General features: G+C 30.2%; 2 protein-coding genes across 2 annotated transcripts; both read left to right on the forward strand.

Moving 5' to 3' along the window:
- Positions 1-12,668: 12,668 nt before the first annotated feature.
- On the forward strand, positions 12,669-12,827 carry BDR25DRAFT_228481 (uncharacterized protein; the record flags this gene model as incomplete). The annotated part of the gene is made up of 1 exon (XM_033685275.1): positions 12,669-12,827. A coding segment is annotated over one exon (159 nt), but the record flags the coding sequence as incomplete, so codon positions are not given.
- A 3,074-nt stretch (positions 12,828-15,901) lies between these two features.
- BDR25DRAFT_315181 (uncharacterized protein) lies at positions 15,902-17,560 on the forward strand (the record flags this gene model as incomplete). The annotated part of the gene is made up of 3 exons (XM_033691507.1): positions 15,902-16,272; positions 16,320-17,433; positions 17,534-17,560. 3 exons carry the CDS (start codon positions 15,902-15,904, stop codon positions 17,558-17,560), a joined length of 1,512 nt encoding a protein of 503 aa, XP_033546416.1.
- Between the last annotated feature and the right edge of the window lie 233 nt (positions 17,561-17,793).

The following is a 17,793-nucleotide window of genomic DNA, read 5'->3' on the forward strand; positions in this document are numbered from 1 at the left end:
AAGGCATCTAGTTTCCCTCTATTTTAACTAAAATAATAAGTAATCTTAAAATTAAAATAAAATAAGTATTTAGACTAATAAGCTTATTAGTAGCTAAGTTATTTTATAGTTGTAAAGTACTATAAGTTCTTATAGTTAAATAGAACCTATATTAGATGCGCTGCACCTTCTAGTTTAGGTTGCTATTATTTAAAGCAGTGTACTATAGTAAGCAATTTTTTATTATAAATTTTATAATTACCTTTTATAGAACTTATTCTTTTTAAAAAGTATGTAATAGGCCTAATAGTCCTATCTAGCTTAGTCTAGAAAAGAACTCCTGCTACTATGTAGTCTAAGGCATTAGCTTCTACAAGTATTAGTAGTTTAAAGTTAAAGTAGTAGAGTATTAAAGCTTTAGTAAAGGCTTTCTTTAGCTAGTTAAAAGACTATTAGTAATTTAAGTTAAAGTTAAATTAAACTTCTTTTTTAGTAAGTGTAATTATAAGGCTTACTAGCTGTAAAAAGTTATTAATAAATTATTAGTAAAAGTTAGCAAATTTTATAAAGGCTTAAATATTCTTTATGTCCTTTAGGTATTACTAATCTAGCATAGTCTAAACCTTAACAGGGTCTATTTAGATGCTATCTATAAAGATTACATATTCTAAATATGTAACTTTTAATTAGTAGAACTTATATTTATCTATATTAAGTTATAGACCTGCTTCTTTTATAGCCTTTAGCACTAGGCGTACATGCTGTTTATGCTCTAAAAAGCTATTACTGTAAATTAGAATATTATTAATATACATAGTATAAAACACATTTAAGTAGGGTTAAAGCAAGTTATTTATAAAATATTAAAAAGTACTAAGTGTGTTAGCTAAGCTAAAGGGCATTACTAGGTACTTAAATAGTCTATATTAGGTCTAAAACACTATTAGCTACTTATTACCTTTTACTATCTTTAGCTTATTAAAGGCAGTAATAATATCTAACTTTATAAAATACTTTACTTTACTTAGTTAGCTTAAAGTTTTTTATAAAAAAAAATTAAGTATTAGTTTTTAATAGTAATAGTGTTTAGTTTTTAGTAGTTAACATAAAATTAAAGCCTACCTCTAGGTTTTTTTATAAATAGTATAAGTAACACTACTAGTAAAAAGCTAGCTTAAATAAACTTTTTTTTTAAGTTTTTATTAAAGTATTTTTAAAGCACTTTTAATTTATTTAGTAACATCTTATATAGTAGCCTATAACTAAGTTGTTTACTAGGCTTAAAAGTTATTTAGTAATTATATAGACATTATATTAAAAGCTTATTAAACTTATCTTAAAAAAGATATATAATAAGTTATAGTAGTCTTAAAAGACTATTATTTTTAAGTTAGTGTGTTTTTAGAGAGCTAAAGCTTAGTTTATATTAAAAATTATAACTATATAAATTTTATAATCTAGTTATTAAGCTAAAGTTATAAATAAAGTAGGTCTTATATAGTAGATATTTATCTACTATTTAAGTCCTAGTTTATGTTTAAATTAAGTAAGTAAAAGTTTCTTAAAAGCTTTCTTTTCTTTAAGTTTAAGCAGTTATTAAATTATTTTACATAGCTTATCTTAGTAAAAGGCCTAGCTTATTAGCCTTACTTAAGTAGTTCTTTTTTAAGTTATTAAAAAGTAAGTCTAAAAACCTTTTATATTAAGTGCTATTTAGATGTTATTTAAGTGTAAGTGTAAGCATATATTTTAGCATTAAAAAAAGTTAAAGTTTAAAACTTACTTTTAGTAATTAAAAGCAACCTTATGCTAATATAGCTATAGTTATTTTAAGATTAAGTTATAATATTTTATGTTTATTATATAAAGTTTAATCTACTTCTTATAGTGTTAGTAGGTAATTATAATAGTTATAGTATAAAAAATAAAACTTTTTTTAAGTTATTTTTTATTAAATTTAGTTAGGTAAATTATTTAGGTAAGTAGTGTTAATTAAAGATTTAGTTTACGCGCTAGTTTTTTATTAATATAACTTATGCTATTTACTTTTAAGTTAATAAGAGCTTATATTAAAGCTAATATAGTTTTTTATTATAAATATATAGAAATATTAACTTAGTACTTTTAGTTATTAGTAAGAGACTTAGCTTATAAGTTAGTAAAAATCTAGTATTAAATTAGTCTTAAGGGGCAACTTAGCCTTAAAACAAGCCTTTTTATAGGCTTTTACTGCTATAGCTATAGCTACATTAAAAGTAGCAAAAAAGATTAAGGCTTAAATATAAGTTAAAGCCCTTATAAAAATAAGATTAAAATAGTAAAAATCTTTAATAAGTACTAGCAGCGCTACTTATATAGACTTAAAAAAGAGAAATAAAGTAGTTTTAAAAAATATAACTATGCTTACTATACTTAAAATATTAACTTTTTTTTTTATAATTTTTACACTTTTTAAAACTAACTAGAGCATAATTTAAATTAATTTTTATTACATTAAAGTCTTTATTTATAACTGCGCTAGTTTAAGGGCGTATTAAGGCTTGTATAGGGAGAAACCTTATGTTATTATTATAGGTAGCAATTAAGTTTACATACGTGTTAAGGTTGTTTAAGAGGGGTTCTCTTACTATAGCGCGTTACAGTTTAGTTAAAAAGAAGTTATATAGGGCTATAATTAAACCTATCTTATTTAGGCCTATATTAGATATAAGTTAGTAGAACTTAGTAAAGTGTAAAGTAAAGCTTTTTTTTTTTTATTATAAAGTGTTTAGGCAACTTAAAGCTATTAACTTTTTATTTAAGTCTTTATAAGTTGCTTATAGAAACACTATAAATTAATCTAAGTTAATAATATTTTTATTTATTAGTAAGTTAATTAAAGCTGTTACATTATAGTTAAGTTAAAAGTAGGCATATAGTAACTAAAAGTGTTTAAAAAAGAATTAGTCTATGTTTCCTTTAAGTTTATATTAAAGCTTATATAAAAAGAAAAGTAGGTCTTTTTATTTTTTATTAAATAGTAAAGGATTAAAGAGTTAGTTAGATTTTATTACTAAGTTAGAAAAGTTATAAGTTATAAGTAGTGTTAGGCAGAAAAAAGTTAAGCTATCTTTAGACTTCTAAGTAAGCTTTAAGGCTAGTATGTTTTTAGTTCCTACTACTATAATAAAAGTTAAAGTAGAAATAAACTACTTAATAACATAAAGCTATTTTTTAAAGTCCTTTTAAAAAGCTTTAAAGCTTATAATGTAGCAGCTTTTTTATAAAGTAAGCGCTTTTTAAAAAGCTTTTTAGCTTGCTTTAATAGCTTAAAGTTATGTAAGTACTAAGCTTATTAGATTAGATTTAAAGGCTATTTTTAGCTAAAGTTTTAACATAACATAATGTTATAATTATGCACAAGTAAAGTTATAAAGCTTTATAAAAGTCTAGTTTAATTACTATATAAAGTATTATAGTAAGTACAAGATATTATGTAAGAAATAAAAAAGTTTAAAAGGAAATTAGTAATTAAATACTTAGCTTAAAAGTCTAAGCGCTTTAGGTATAAATTAAGCCTGTTTTAGGTTTAGTTAGTGCTAAGGCAGTTTGTACTTAAGTTTATGTCTATGTTATGTTGTGTTTATGTTAGATGTGCACTAATAATACTCTAGTACGCGTCTAATACAGTTATGTCTGGGATCCGGGGAGGATACCGTGACAGTGTGTGTGTGTAAGCAGGCAGGAGGATCTGTTACTATTAGCACTATATAAAAAAAAAAGAGCTAGGGAACTATTCTAGCATAAAACTCTACATAAAACAGCCTATACACTACTAAATTACTTATAAGGCAAGTGTATAAAGGCTAGATAATAATAGCCTAAAACACTTTACACTATTTATAAAGCTATTTATATAGCGTAACTAGCCTATTTTAATATACAGCATTACTAAGGCAAGTTCTAACAAATAAGGTAAAGTATAAGTAGAGTGTAATTAGATAGACCTACATAGACAGAAGAGAGGTAACACGTATAGAAGGCAACTTTTTAGACAAAATAAAAAATTACTAGTGTTTATACACAGCAGTAGTGTTATAGTTTAGATATAAGTAATTATATATAAGCAAAATTACATATCTATGTTATATAATGCTTATGTGTAAACTTTTATGTGTAAATATTTAAATATCCCTCTTTTCTTTTATATAAAGGAAAGATAAGAGTAATAGAACTAGAAACATGTTACTTTTACTTTACCTACTTTGTACACTATGCACATTGTACACCACTCTTACTCTTGCTACTTAAGTGCTTATACTATAAGCAGCTAGCTGTTAGAGCCTATTTAACATATATGTTATTATTTTAACTACTATATTTAGCTTTAATATTCTTTATAAAGTTAAACTAGCTTTAAATTACTATAAAATTTTTATAAAAGGCTTTTTTATAGTTATACTTACACTTAAACTTTACTTTAAGCTTTAAGTAATACTTAATAAATATATTAAGCTAGTTTATGCTAATATAGCTTATATTATACTTAGTGTGTAAAGAATTAGCTATATTAGCTATAGCTACTAGCTAAAGGGGAAATTCTTACACATTTAGCTTAAGTATGTGCTAAATAATTACCTACTTTTTATTATTATCTAGCTTTTATAAGTTAGCTATATAATTAGCTTTAAAAAGTTATCTAGCGCGTTAGTTACTTATTATCTTTTAAAAAACTCTATAAATAGCTATAGTATGTTACTTAAAAAGTGTTACATCTTATTTAAAAGCTTAAAGTATAAGCTACATTTAATGTTTTTTTAACACGTCTAAGTAGTGTTATTAGAAATACATTAGTGTAAGAAAAGTAGTGTAGTAGAGTCTTAGCAGAAGTAAGCAACTTAGGTGTGTAAGCAACTTGCCTGTGAAGTACGTTACTGCTGCTTTTACTTATTATTTTATCTCTATACTTATTCTTTCTGCCTGCTGTTCTGCTTTTGCCTTATTCTTTTAGTGTGTATATACCCTTTGTAACTGCGTAAAGTCTGCAGTCTACTATCTTTTTACATATAGTAAAAGCCTAGCTCTTAGGGTTAGCTTATAAACTACCTCTAATGCTGCTTTTATTAGCCTATCTGTCTGTTACTATACACTGCTTCTTATTAGTTTAGCTTTAAGTGTTTTTTTAACTTTTACTTATATTACTTTTTATAGTGCATTTTTAAATAATAGTTTTACTTCCACTTACTGTCTTAAAGTGTTTATATTAAAAGTTATTTTAATTGCTTTATAATCTAACGTACTTTATAGGCGAGTTGCTTACACACCTAAGTTGCTTACTTTTACTAAGACCCTACTACACTACTTTTTTTACACTAATGCATTCCTAACAACACTACTTAAACATGTTAAAGGAATGTTAAATATAGCTTACACTTTAAGCTTTTAAATAAAACATAACACTTTTTAAGCAACACGCTGTAGCTATCTATAGAGTTTTTTAAAAGATAATAAGTAACTAACACGCTAGACAACCTTTTTAAGCTAATTATATAGCTAACTTATAAAAGCTAGATAATAATAAAAAGTAAGTAATTATTTAGCACAAACTTAAGCTAAATGCGTAAGGATTTCCCCTCTAGCTAGCAGCTATAGCTAATATAGCTAATTCTTTATACGCTAAGCATAATATAGGCTATATTAGTATAAACTAGCTTAATATGTTTATTAAGTGTTACTTAAAGCTTAAAGTAAAGTTTAAGTGTAAGTATAACTATAAAAAAGCTTTTTATAAAAATTCTATAGTAATTTAAAGCTAGTTTAACCTTATAAAGAATATTAAAGCTAAGTATAGCATTTAGGATAATAATATGTACAACTTTAATAAGATAGGGTTTATAATAGGCTAAATATCTACTAGAGTAGTTGTTATAGGTTTAGAAAGATAAGGACAGCTAAAAGCAGTTTAGCTAGGTAACTAGAAGTAGACAATAGCTATCTAGGGCATTAATGCTAAAAAGTAAGCTATTTTACTTTTTATTATTTTCTAGGGTAGTAACTATTTTTTAAACTAGTATAGAAAAGAAAATCTACTTTAGAATTAAGTTATTATAATCTTTAAGCGCAGCTAGACTACTAATTAGCTTAGTTTAGACTAGTTAAAGCACTTTAACGCGCATATAAAGAAGTGTACTATTAGCAGCTACTATCTGCTAGTTATTAACAGCTATAAGAGCTATAACTTACTTTATTTTTAGTAATACTATAAAAATAATAAGATTATTACTATTTATATGCTTTTTTACTTATTACACTTTTTATAGCTACTTAATATAGGTTATTTTACTCTTTTAAAAAAAGTGTATAAGCGCTAAGCTAAAAACCTTATACATAACTAGATTACTTATATTATAAAAATAAAGTTCTTACTATGCTTTAAAGCAGCTTATAATGCTATAATTACTTTTAGTAATATTTAAAAAAAGTTCTAAGGCGCTAAATTAGTTCCTTTTAACTTATAATAAGTTATAATAAGCCTTAATATAAAGTTACGCACTCTATTACTACTACTACTTGTATATAATAAGCCCTAGTAGTTGTAAACTCTAAGTAATACTTTAAAACTTAAGTTATAATTAATGCTTATAAAGACAAAGATTTAAAAGTATATAAATAGTTTACTAACTTTTATAGTTAAGGTGTTTAAAAAAGTCTTAAAAAAGGCAGTAATAATTATATATAAGCTAGTGTTAGTGTAATAGGAAATTACTAAGCTTTAAGTAGCTAATAAAGCTGCTATGTAATATAAATTACATAAAAAAAAGCAGATTAAGGCAGAAAAAACCTTAATAATTTAAAAAGGCCTGCGCTTAACAGCTCTAAAAGAGTTTAAAGCATGTAGTAATAGAAAAAAGGCAAAGAAGCAAGTGTAAGCTAAAGTAGGTAAGCTATCCTAAAGGCGCTATAGATAGTGCAATTAGACTAGGCATAACGCATAAATGTGTAAGCAAGAAGCAGAAGTAGTATCTAAATAATATTCTAGGCTGTACTGTACTATATAGTGCTAGAGCAGGTTGTTATAGGCTATAATAGAGTTTGTTAGGGTGGGGTCTTGGCAAAAGTGAGCGACTCAGGTGTGTGAGCAACTCGCCTATGAAGTACGTTAACTTATGTTCTGTCTTATAGACTTTACAGCATAGTGCTGTAGCTACTAGGTTGTCTAAGGTTAGCATTAAATTAATAGTGCTCTTACTTATTTCTTACTACTATGTTTTTATGCCTCTAGAAAGTAGGCTGTAGAGTAAATAGTCTACTATAAAGTGTATAATAGAGTCTGCTTTACTTTAGTAAGTGTTTAACACATTATCTTCTCTCTATAATTAGTTATGTTAGTTAAAATTACCTGCTAAGACTACGTCTACCTGCGTCCTAGTTTAGTTATGTGTAGTTTAGATTAGAGTTTAAATGTAATTTATTATTTTTTTCAGTGCTTACTTATTTCTTATCTTAATGTAGACTAACACTACTAGAACTGTTTAACTAGGTAGTTGTAGCGTTGCTGCTGTAAGGTCTAGTAACTATACTAGCAGCTGTTTAGCCTTAATGTCTTTCTGTATCTAGAGCATACTCTAGAAGGGCTACTTCTTGTCTCTACATGCAGTTAGCGTAAATCTAGCCTAGTAGGCGTGTCTAGCTAGTGTTGTAATAATCCTCTCTTCTTTGTTTTTCTACGCATAAGGTTCTTAAATAGCTAATATAGTAAAGTCTTATAGTTACTTATTATTTATTACACTATGTAGTACCTTATGTCTTTTTCCTATATTAAGTTAGAATATCTTAAGCATCCTAGGCATTCTAACTAGGATATAGCACTTATTAGTTTTTAAAAAAAGATTTATAGAGGCCCCTACAGAGTACACATTTAGAGACTATCACTTAGCATTTGCTGTAGTAGTGTCCTTTGCTAGCGCACCTAGCATAAACGCGCTGCCTTGTGCATGTGAATGCCTTATGCCCTAGCTGTTAGCATTAGTAGCACTACAATAGTCTATTTCGCGGTTTAAACAGTCTTGTGTATACAGACTCTCTATTAATGTGAAAGTACTGTTCTTGTAGCAGCTAGGCTGCATTACTGCCTTTAGTAACATACACTACTATTAATCTATATGCCTTTCTTAAATCCTTTCTACTTAGCTAGCTAACTTTTGCTACCTGCACCCTGTTTTTAGCCCTAAGGGCCTCTGGCGCTCCTGGTCAGATTTGTCCTTCCTCTGACAGCACCGCTAGCCGGTTGGCGTTATCTACCCTGATTAGGAAGAGCTGGTCGCGCAGTATCCTAACTCCCCTGGCCGCCGTCTTGTTAAACACATAGCTGCTTTAGCAATAGCTTTTTAGCTAAAAAATTGTTTACTAATGTCACAGTATCCTCCCTAGATCCCAGACATAACTGTATTAGACGTGTACTAGAGTATTATTAGTGAACGTCTGACACAAACACAACATAACACAGACATAAACTTAAGCATAAACTGCTTTAACACTAACTAAACCTAAAACAGGCTTAATTTATACTTAAAGTGCTTAGACTTCTAAGCTAAGTATTTAATTACTAATTTTCTTCTAAACTTTCTTATTTTTTACATAATGTCTTATACCTACTATAATACCTTATGTAGTAATTAAACTAGACCTTTGTAAAGCTCTATAACCTTACTTATATATAATTATAACATTATGTTGTGTTAAAACTCTAGCTAAGAATAGCCTCTAAATCTAATTTAATAAGCTTAGTACTTACATAACTCTAAGCTATTAAAGTAAGCTAAAAAGCCTTTTAAAAAGTGCTTACTTTATAAGAAAGCTACTATGTTATAAGCTTTAAAGCTTTTTAAAAAAACTTTAAAAAACAGCTTTATATTATTAAATAGTCTATTTCTGCTTTAACTTTTGTTATAGTAGTAAAAACTAAGAACTTACTAGCCTTAAAGCTTACTTAGAAGTCTAAAAATAGCTTAACTTTTTTTTACTTAATGCTACTTATAACTTATAACTTTTTTAACTTAGTAATAAAATCTAACTAACTCTCTAATTCCTTACTATTTAATAAAAAACAGAAAGACCTACCTTTCTTTTTATATAAGCTCTAATACAAACTTAAAGGAAATGTAGACTAATTCCCCTTTAAACGCTTTTAGTTACTATATGCCTACTTTTAACTTAACTATAACATAATAGCTTTAATTAACTTACTAATAAATAAAGATATTATTAACTTAGATTAATTTATAGTGTTTTTATAAGTAACTTATAAAGACTTAAATAAAAAGTTAATAGCTTTAAGTTACTTAAACACTTTATAATAAATAAAAAAAAGCTTTACTTTACACTTTACTAAGTTTTACTAACTTACATCTAATATAGGCCTAAATAAGATAGGTTTAATTATAGCTTTATATAACTCTCTCTTAACTAAACTGTAACACACTATAGTAAAAGAACCCCTTCTAAACAACTTTAATGTGTATGTAAACTTAATTACTACTTATAATAATAACATAAAGTTTCTCCCTATACAAGCTCTAATACACCCCTAAACTAGCGCAGTTGCAAATAAGAACCTTAATGTAATAAAAATTAATTTAAATTATGTGTTAGTTAGTTTTAGAAAGTGTAAAAATTATAAAAAAAAAAGTTAATACTTTAAGTATAGTAAGCATAGTTATATTTTTTAAAACTACTTTATTCCCCTTTTTTAAGTCTATGTAAGTAGTGCTACTAGCACTTATTAAAAATTCTTACTATTTTAATCTTATTTTTATAAGGGCTTTAACTTATATTTAAGCTTTAATCTTTTTTGCTACTCTTAACATAGCTGCAGCTATAGTAGTAAAAGCCTGTAAAAAGGCTTGTCTTAGGGCTAAGTTACCTTTTAGGACTAATTTAACACTAGATCTCTGCTAACTTATAAGCTAAGTCCCCTACTAATAACTAAAAGTACTAAGTTAATATTTCTATATATTTATAATAAAAAACTATATTAGCTTTAATATAAGCTCTTATTAACTTAGAAGTAAACAGCATAAGTTATATTAATAAAAAACTAGCATATAAACTAAATCTTTAATTAACACTACTTACTTAAATAATTTACTTAACTAGATTTAATAGAAAATAACTTAAAAAAGGTTTTATCTTTTATACTATAACTATTATAATTACTTACTAACACTATAAGAAGCAGATTAAACTCTATATAATAAACATAAAATGTTATAACCTAATCCTAGAACAACTATAGCTGTATTAGCATAAAGTTGCTTTTAATTACTAAAAGTAAGTTTTAAACTTTAACTTTTTTTAATGCTAAAATGTATACTTACACTTACACTTAAACAACACTTAAATAGCACTTAATATAAAAGGTTTTTAAACTTACTCTCTAATAACCTAGAGAAGAACTACTTAAGTAAGGCTAATAAGATAGGCCTTTTACTAAGATAGGCTATGTAAAATAATTTAATAACTACTTAAACTTAAAGAAAAAAAAGCTTTTAAAAAACCTTTACTTACCTAATTTAGACACAAACTAGGACTTAAACAGTAGATAGACATTTGCTACATAGAACCTACTTTATTTATAACTCTAGCTTAATAACTAGATTATAAAATCTATGTAGTTATAATTTCTAATATAGACTAAGCTTTAGCTCTTTAAAAATACACTAACTTAAAAATAATAGTTTTTTAAGACTACTATAACTTATTACATGTTTTTTTTTAAAATAAGTTTAATAAGCTTTTAATATAATGTCTATATAATTACTAGATAACTCTTAAGCCTAGTAAACAACTTAGTTATAGGCTACTATATAGAATGTTACTAAATAAATTAAAAGTGCTTTAAAAATACTTTAATAAGAACCTAAAAAAAGGGTTTATTTAAGCTAGCTTTTTACTAGTAGTGTTACTTATACTATTTATAAAGAAACTTAGAGGTAGGCTTTAATTCTATGTTAACTACTAAAGACTAAATGCTGTTACTATTAAAAACTAATACTTAATTTTTTTTTTATAAAAAACCCTAAGCTAACTAAGTAAAGTAAAGTATTTTATAAAGTTAAATATTATTACTACCTTTAATAAGCTAAGAATAGTAAAGGGTAATAAGTAGCTAACAGCGTTTTAGACCTAATATAGACTATTTAAGTACCTAGTAATGCCCTTTAGCTTAGCTAATGTGCCTAGTACTTTTTAACATTTTGTAAACAACTTACTCTAACCCTACCTAGACATGTTCTGCACTATGTATATTAATAATATTCTAATTTATAGTAATAGCCTTTTAGAGCATAAACAGCATGTACGCCTAGTGCTAAAGGCTATAAAAGAAGTAGGTCTGTAACTTAACATAGATAAATGCAAGTTCTACTAATTAAAGGTTATATATTTAGGATATGTAATCTCTATAGATAGCATCTAAATAGACTCTATTAAGGTTTAGACTATGCTAGATTAGCAATACTTAAAGAATATAAAGAATGTTTAAGCTTTTATAAGATTTACTAACTTTTACTAATAATTTATTAATAACTTTTTATAGCTAGTAAGCCCTATAATTGCAATTACTAAAAAAAAGGTTTAATTTAACTTTAACTTAAATTACTAATAGTTCTTTAACTAGCTAAAAAAAGCCTTTACTAAAGCTTTAATACTCTGCTACTTTAACTCTAAACTACTAATACTTGTAGAAGCTAATGCCTTAGACTACGTAGTAGCAGGAGTTTTCTTCTAGACTGAGCTAGACAGGACTATTAGGCCTATTGCATACTTTTTAAAAAGAATAAGTCCTGCAGAAGGCAATTATAAGATCTATAACAAGGAATTGCTTACTATAGTACGCTGCTTTAAACAATAGCAACCTAAACTAGAAGGTGCAGCGCATCTAATACAGGTCCTACAGTCGCCCACAAAAAGTCTGTTAACATGAACTGTGCGCGACCCCTCAACGCGCATTAACGCGTGTATGCACCCCCCCTTTAACACCACCTATAGCCACCATGCGACGTTCTTTTAGGCAGGAAATTAGCAGAAATTAAATGCGCAATAGCAAATTGTTGCCTGCAACGCGCGCAGCAATTGTTTCTAAGCTTAAGGCTAGTGTGACGCAAAAGGATTTAGCTAAGGAATTTAGCTGCACTTGCTAGTGTATCGCATTAACTATTAAGCGCTAGAAAGAGCACAACTAACTCACCTCTATGCCTCACTCTAGGCGTCCTCCTATAATATTAAGGCAGCAGAAACAACTACTTATTTAACTAGTACAAAAATTCTTAAAAATGCAGTACAAAACGCTTATAAAGGCAGCAGGCCTTATACATAGCACTACCTACTCTTATTACAACACTATCTACAATCTGCTTAAGAAAGAGGGCCTTACTAATTACTATTATAAGAAGAGGCCTAAAATAAACGCTAGGCACACAGCTTTAAGGCTTAAATTTTACTAGTAATATTATTACTTTAACTAGAGGAGGAGGGCTGTTAAGTTTAGTAATAAATGTTTAATTAAGCTAGGCTTAGAGGCAGATGCTAAGTAGTGTTTCTAGTACAATAATAAGAGATAGGCCCTACAGATAATACAGCAAAAAGCTAAATTAAAGAGGAAGAGCTAGATAGTCTAGAGAGCAATCTAGGTAACTAGTAACAGCAGAGTAGGCAGGAGTGAATTAGTTATTATAAAGAGGGACCCTAAGGCTAAGTGCAGAGGCTACTCTGCAGATTTGTACATAAAAACGCTCTGCCAGGGCCTCCTACCTTACTATAGGCCTAGGCAGATCTTTATGCAAGATAACGCTCTTATTTACAACGCTTAAGTAACAAAGGTCTTCTTAGAGAAGCACAGGATTTAGACTATAAAGTAGCCTCCTTACTTACCTAACCTTAATCTAATTAAGCATATTTAGTAGGCCCTTAAATAACTTGTCCACAAACTACACCCTAAGTTTTAAATAATAGGCACTTTAAAAGATAAATAGAACTAATTTTACAAGGCATTAAAGGAGGCATAGAAGTTAATACCTAATTTACTAATCTACAAGCTTATAGAGTCTATGCTAAGGCGTTTAGAGGCAGTACAGAAGGCTAAGGGCTGGCAGACAAGGTATTAGGCTACTATAAGTATCCCTTAATTATGACTCTAAAAAGAGCTTTAATTAACTACCTATATTAAGTAGAAAGGCTTTATGTATAGAGGGCTAGTTTTTAGGCAATTTAGTGCTGTTAATAGACTTTTTGTGGGCGACTGTATCTAACTACAAGAACTTGCAGTACTTTGCAACTATAAAATAACTTAGCTACTAACAAGCCTATTAGTCTAAATACCTGTCCTGTTTTAATTTTAAGATTACTTATTGTCCTAGTTAAAATAAAGGGAAACTAGATGCCCTTATAAGGCAATCCTAAGACGTCCCTGCTTAAGAAAAAGCGTAAAAGGCTTAATACTAAACTCTGCTCTAACTTAAGCTATTTTTAGACTTTAACCTAAACAAAACAGATTAGATAATTAATTAAATTATTACTAATAAGTATCTAAATAATAAATTTATTTAAAAAACTTTAGACCTACTCTAAAACAGCGCTAGTTAGTTAAAGAAGGTAACACTAGCTAACTATAAAAACTAAAATAGTAAGCTATATTACTATAACTAACTTATAATCTCTAATTCTAATAAACTAAGAATTAAACTACTTTAAATTATACACAACTTGCCTGTTAGAGGACACCTAGGCAGAGAAAAGACTTTTAACCTACTACAGAGAGAGTACTACTAGCCCCGCATGTTCTATACTGTACGCTAATATGTATTATGTTACTATACTTACTGTAAAGTAAAGGCCTTTTAAGAAAGGTATAATAGCCTGCTTAAACTACTCTTAATTTTTAAATAAGCTTAGAAAGACATATTAATTAATTTTATTATAAACCTACCCTTATCTAAAGAGTATATAAATATTATAGTAGTTGTTAATTACTTAACTAAGTATTAACACTTAATACTATATTCTTTTATAACTGCCTCTAATATAGCCTAGTTATTCTACTAATATGTATAAGTTTACTATAGCCTGCCTAACATAATTATATTAGACAGAGGTACGCAGTTTGTCTTAGCCTTTTAAGACAAACTCTATAAACAGCTCTAAATTATCTTTTATCTATCTATAGCTTTTTACCTAGAGACTAACAGCTAGACTAAGAATATAAACGCTGTAATAAAATAAGTCTTATAAGTGTACATAAACTACTAGTAGGACAACTAAGTAAAATAGTTAGCTATAGCATAGTTTAAAGCTAATAACATAATATCTAAATTAACATAAGTATCTCTGTTCTTAGTAAACTATAGATACTACCCCTAAATAAGATTTAAACTACTTATAAATACCCCCTAACTAACTTATTAATTTATATAAGTAATAGACATAAATAGACTTATTAATAAAATCTAAAATATATCTAAATATGTTTATAAAAAGCTTACATAAGCTTAAGCTTTTTAATAAGAGTACATAAACTAATTTTAAACTCTTACCCCTGCGTATGCAGCTAGTAAGAAGGTCTAGCTAGACACTAGAAATATCTAAATAAACTAATAATTAAAGAAACTTAATTAGAAGAACTTTAGCCCTTTTACAGTAGCTTATATAGTTTTATTACATGCTTACTAATTAATCCTACCTAACAGCATAAAGATACACTCTGTGTTCTATGTATTGTTACTGCGCTAAGTAGCCTCTAAATCTAACTATCTACTTAAATAGCTAAACCTGCTACCTAAACCTATTATTATAAATAATAAACTAAAATATGTTGTAGAAAACATTAAATAGATCTAGTTTAATAAAAAGAAACATATTTATAAATACTTTATAAAATAAACTAGATACAACAAACTGTTGTAGGAACCTGCAGAAGCTCTATAAAAAAACTCTACAGTAACTTAATTCTACACTTAATACTTATCTAAACTAAACCTGTACTCTAATAAAGACAACTTAATGCTAGAACTACTAATGTAAAGAATTCCCTTCTTAATAAAAGGGGGGGTACTGTTACAGTATCCTCCCTAGATCCTAGACATAACTATATTAGACATGTACTAGAGTATTATTAGTGCATGTCTAACATAAACATAATATAACATAGACATAAACTTAAGCATAAACTGCTTTAACACTAACTAAACTTAGAATAGGCTTAATTTATACTTAAAGCGCTTAGACTTCTAAGCTAAGTATTTAATTACTAATTTCTTCTTAAACTTTTCTATTCCTTACATAATGTCTTGTACCTACTATAATACCTTACGTAGTAATTAAACTAGACCTCTGTGAAGCTCTATAACCTTACTCGTGCACAATCGTGACAACTAAAACCTATTTTAAACTTTTAAAATTTAGCTTTATTATTTCTATAGAGGATAAAATAGCTTGGCAATAGCTGTTCAGAAGATCGGATAAAGTGACTCTGCTATCTAAGAGAGTTGAAGGCTCTCCTTATATACACCGAGCTTCGGAACAAACTATCTCCAGATCCCGAGCCGCGGACCAGGCTCCGAGCCCTAGCCAAGGCGAGACCACCGTAGCTCTCAGTATACGCGACAATTTCTTAATTAAGAAGTATGTACACCTTTAAGATTTAACGAAAATAGCAGATATTTAGGAATATATAGGGGTAAATTGTCGCTAAGTTAAAGTTCTTAGAGATTTGGTGAGGCGGAAAAGACGCAACGCGAATGCCAAGACATTGCACGGATTCACGCACACAATAGATTAGCGGCTGAGCCAAGCCCTAGGAAAGTGCCTACGTGGCCAAGGGGGCCATTGCCCGACCCAACGATCCTCAACCCTAATTCTTCAGCTTTCTCTCTGCCAATGATTGAGGCAAATGTCCTACCCGAACTTGCTGGACCGTGGGAATGTTAATGGAAACGCATATGGGCACACGTACCGGGAACTCTACATCGGCGGTGGTGCCAAAGCTCACCTCGGGGATAATAAATTTCACTTTGGTCCGTTCAACGCCCCGACCACGTTCAGCTTCCCATCCGGTAAGTCGAAGGAGGTCCTAAGGGTTCAAGAAGGTGCTCACGATAGCCCCGCCAAAGATCGACCCGAGACTCCACCACGCCCATCAGCCGCGATACCCTTCAGTCGCGACAAAGACTTCGTCAAACGAAGTATCATCCTCAATCAGATTCACGAACAATGTGCTATGCCCGGTTCACGGACTGCACTCGTCGGCCTGGGTGGCGTAGGGTTAGCATAACCAGCTCCACTAATGCCGATTGCTGACTGCGGATAAGCAAGTCGCAACTTGCCATTGAATTTGCGTATCGGACCCGTGAACGATCGTCTGAGACGTGGGTTTTCTGGGTCCACGCGGGTAATGCATCCCGGTTTGAGCAGGGTTATCGCGAGATTGCCGACCGCGTTAAGATCTCCGGACGGCAGAACCCTGAGGCTAATATATTTAAGCTCGTGTATGATTGGTTGTGCGATAGCAAAGGGCAGTGGTTGCTCATTCTTGATAATGTTGACGATGCTTGTTTTCTTCTCGATGCTCCGGTTTATGACCAAAGGCAACCTACCGACTCGGCCACCGCTTCTAAACCCCTGCGGGAATACCTTCCCCACTGTCAGAGTGGCTCGATTCTCATAACAACGCGGAACAAGGACGCAGCATTGAAACTAGTTGAAGGGTGTGACATCATTTCTGTGGGTCCAATGGACGAGGAGGACGCGCTGGCGCTCTTCGAGAAGAAATTAGGAGTGCATCATGTCAGCAGTGGTATTGCCGAGCTCGCAGCGGCGCTTGAGCACTTGCCGCTTGCTATTGTCCAAGCGGCAGCATATATCTCCAAGAGGGCGCCAAGATGTTCGGTAGTAGATTACCTTGCAAAGTTCAAGGAGAGCGACTACAAGAGAACAAGTCTTCTTAATCGTAACGAGGGACATCTTCGTCGCGATTGGGAAGCAAAGAACTCTATCATCATTACCTGGAAAATATCTTTCGATTATATCCATAAAACCAGACCGTCAGCAGCCAACTTGCTCTCGCTTATGAGCTTTTTTGACGGACAAGGAATCCCGGAGAACCTGCTTCGAAATCGAACTGAGCATGGGAAGGCTCAGGGAAATCACAAAGGTCAAGAAGATAATGAATTGATTAGCCATGAAGAAGATACTCTATCGCAATCTAGCGCTGGCGATGATGAGTTTGAAGACAATGTTTTAGCACTACGAAATTTTTCCTTTATATCCGTCAACGTGGATGGGAAAACCTTTCGAATGCATGCGTTAGTCCAGGTAGCGATGCGGAAATGGCTTGAAGAATATGGCGAGCTTGATCGGTGGAAACAACAGTTTGTCAAGAATCTTTACGCAGAGTTTCCGACAGGCGAATACGAGAACTGGGCAGTATGTCAGACACTGTTCACTCACGCCAAGTCGGCTGCCGCGCAGAAGCCAGAGGAATCCACGTTAGCAGAATGGGCCACACTGCTCTATCGTGCGGCAGAGTATTCGTGGGGGAAAGGGAGCGTAGTTGACGCTAAACTATTCTCTGTCAAGTCATTCGAAGCACGAAGGAAAGCATTAGGCCAAGAGCACGAGGACACTCTGAGTAGCATGGAAATGTTAGCATTAGCACACAACCTCAGAGGTCAATGGGAGGATGCTGAAAAGCAGTTTTTGCAAGTAATGGAGATTCGCAAGAAGAAACTCGGGGTAGACCATCCTTCCACGCTGACCAGCATGAACAACCTGGCGTCAACGTAC

The sequence above is a fragment of the Lindgomyces ingoldianus genome (genome assembly GCF_010093535.1).
Source record: "Lindgomyces ingoldianus strain ATCC 200398 unplaced genomic scaffold BDR25scaffold_20, whole genome shotgun sequence".
NCBI classification, from domain to species: Eukaryota; Fungi; Ascomycota; class Dothideomycetes; order Pleosporales; family Lindgomycetaceae; genus Lindgomyces; species Lindgomyces ingoldianus.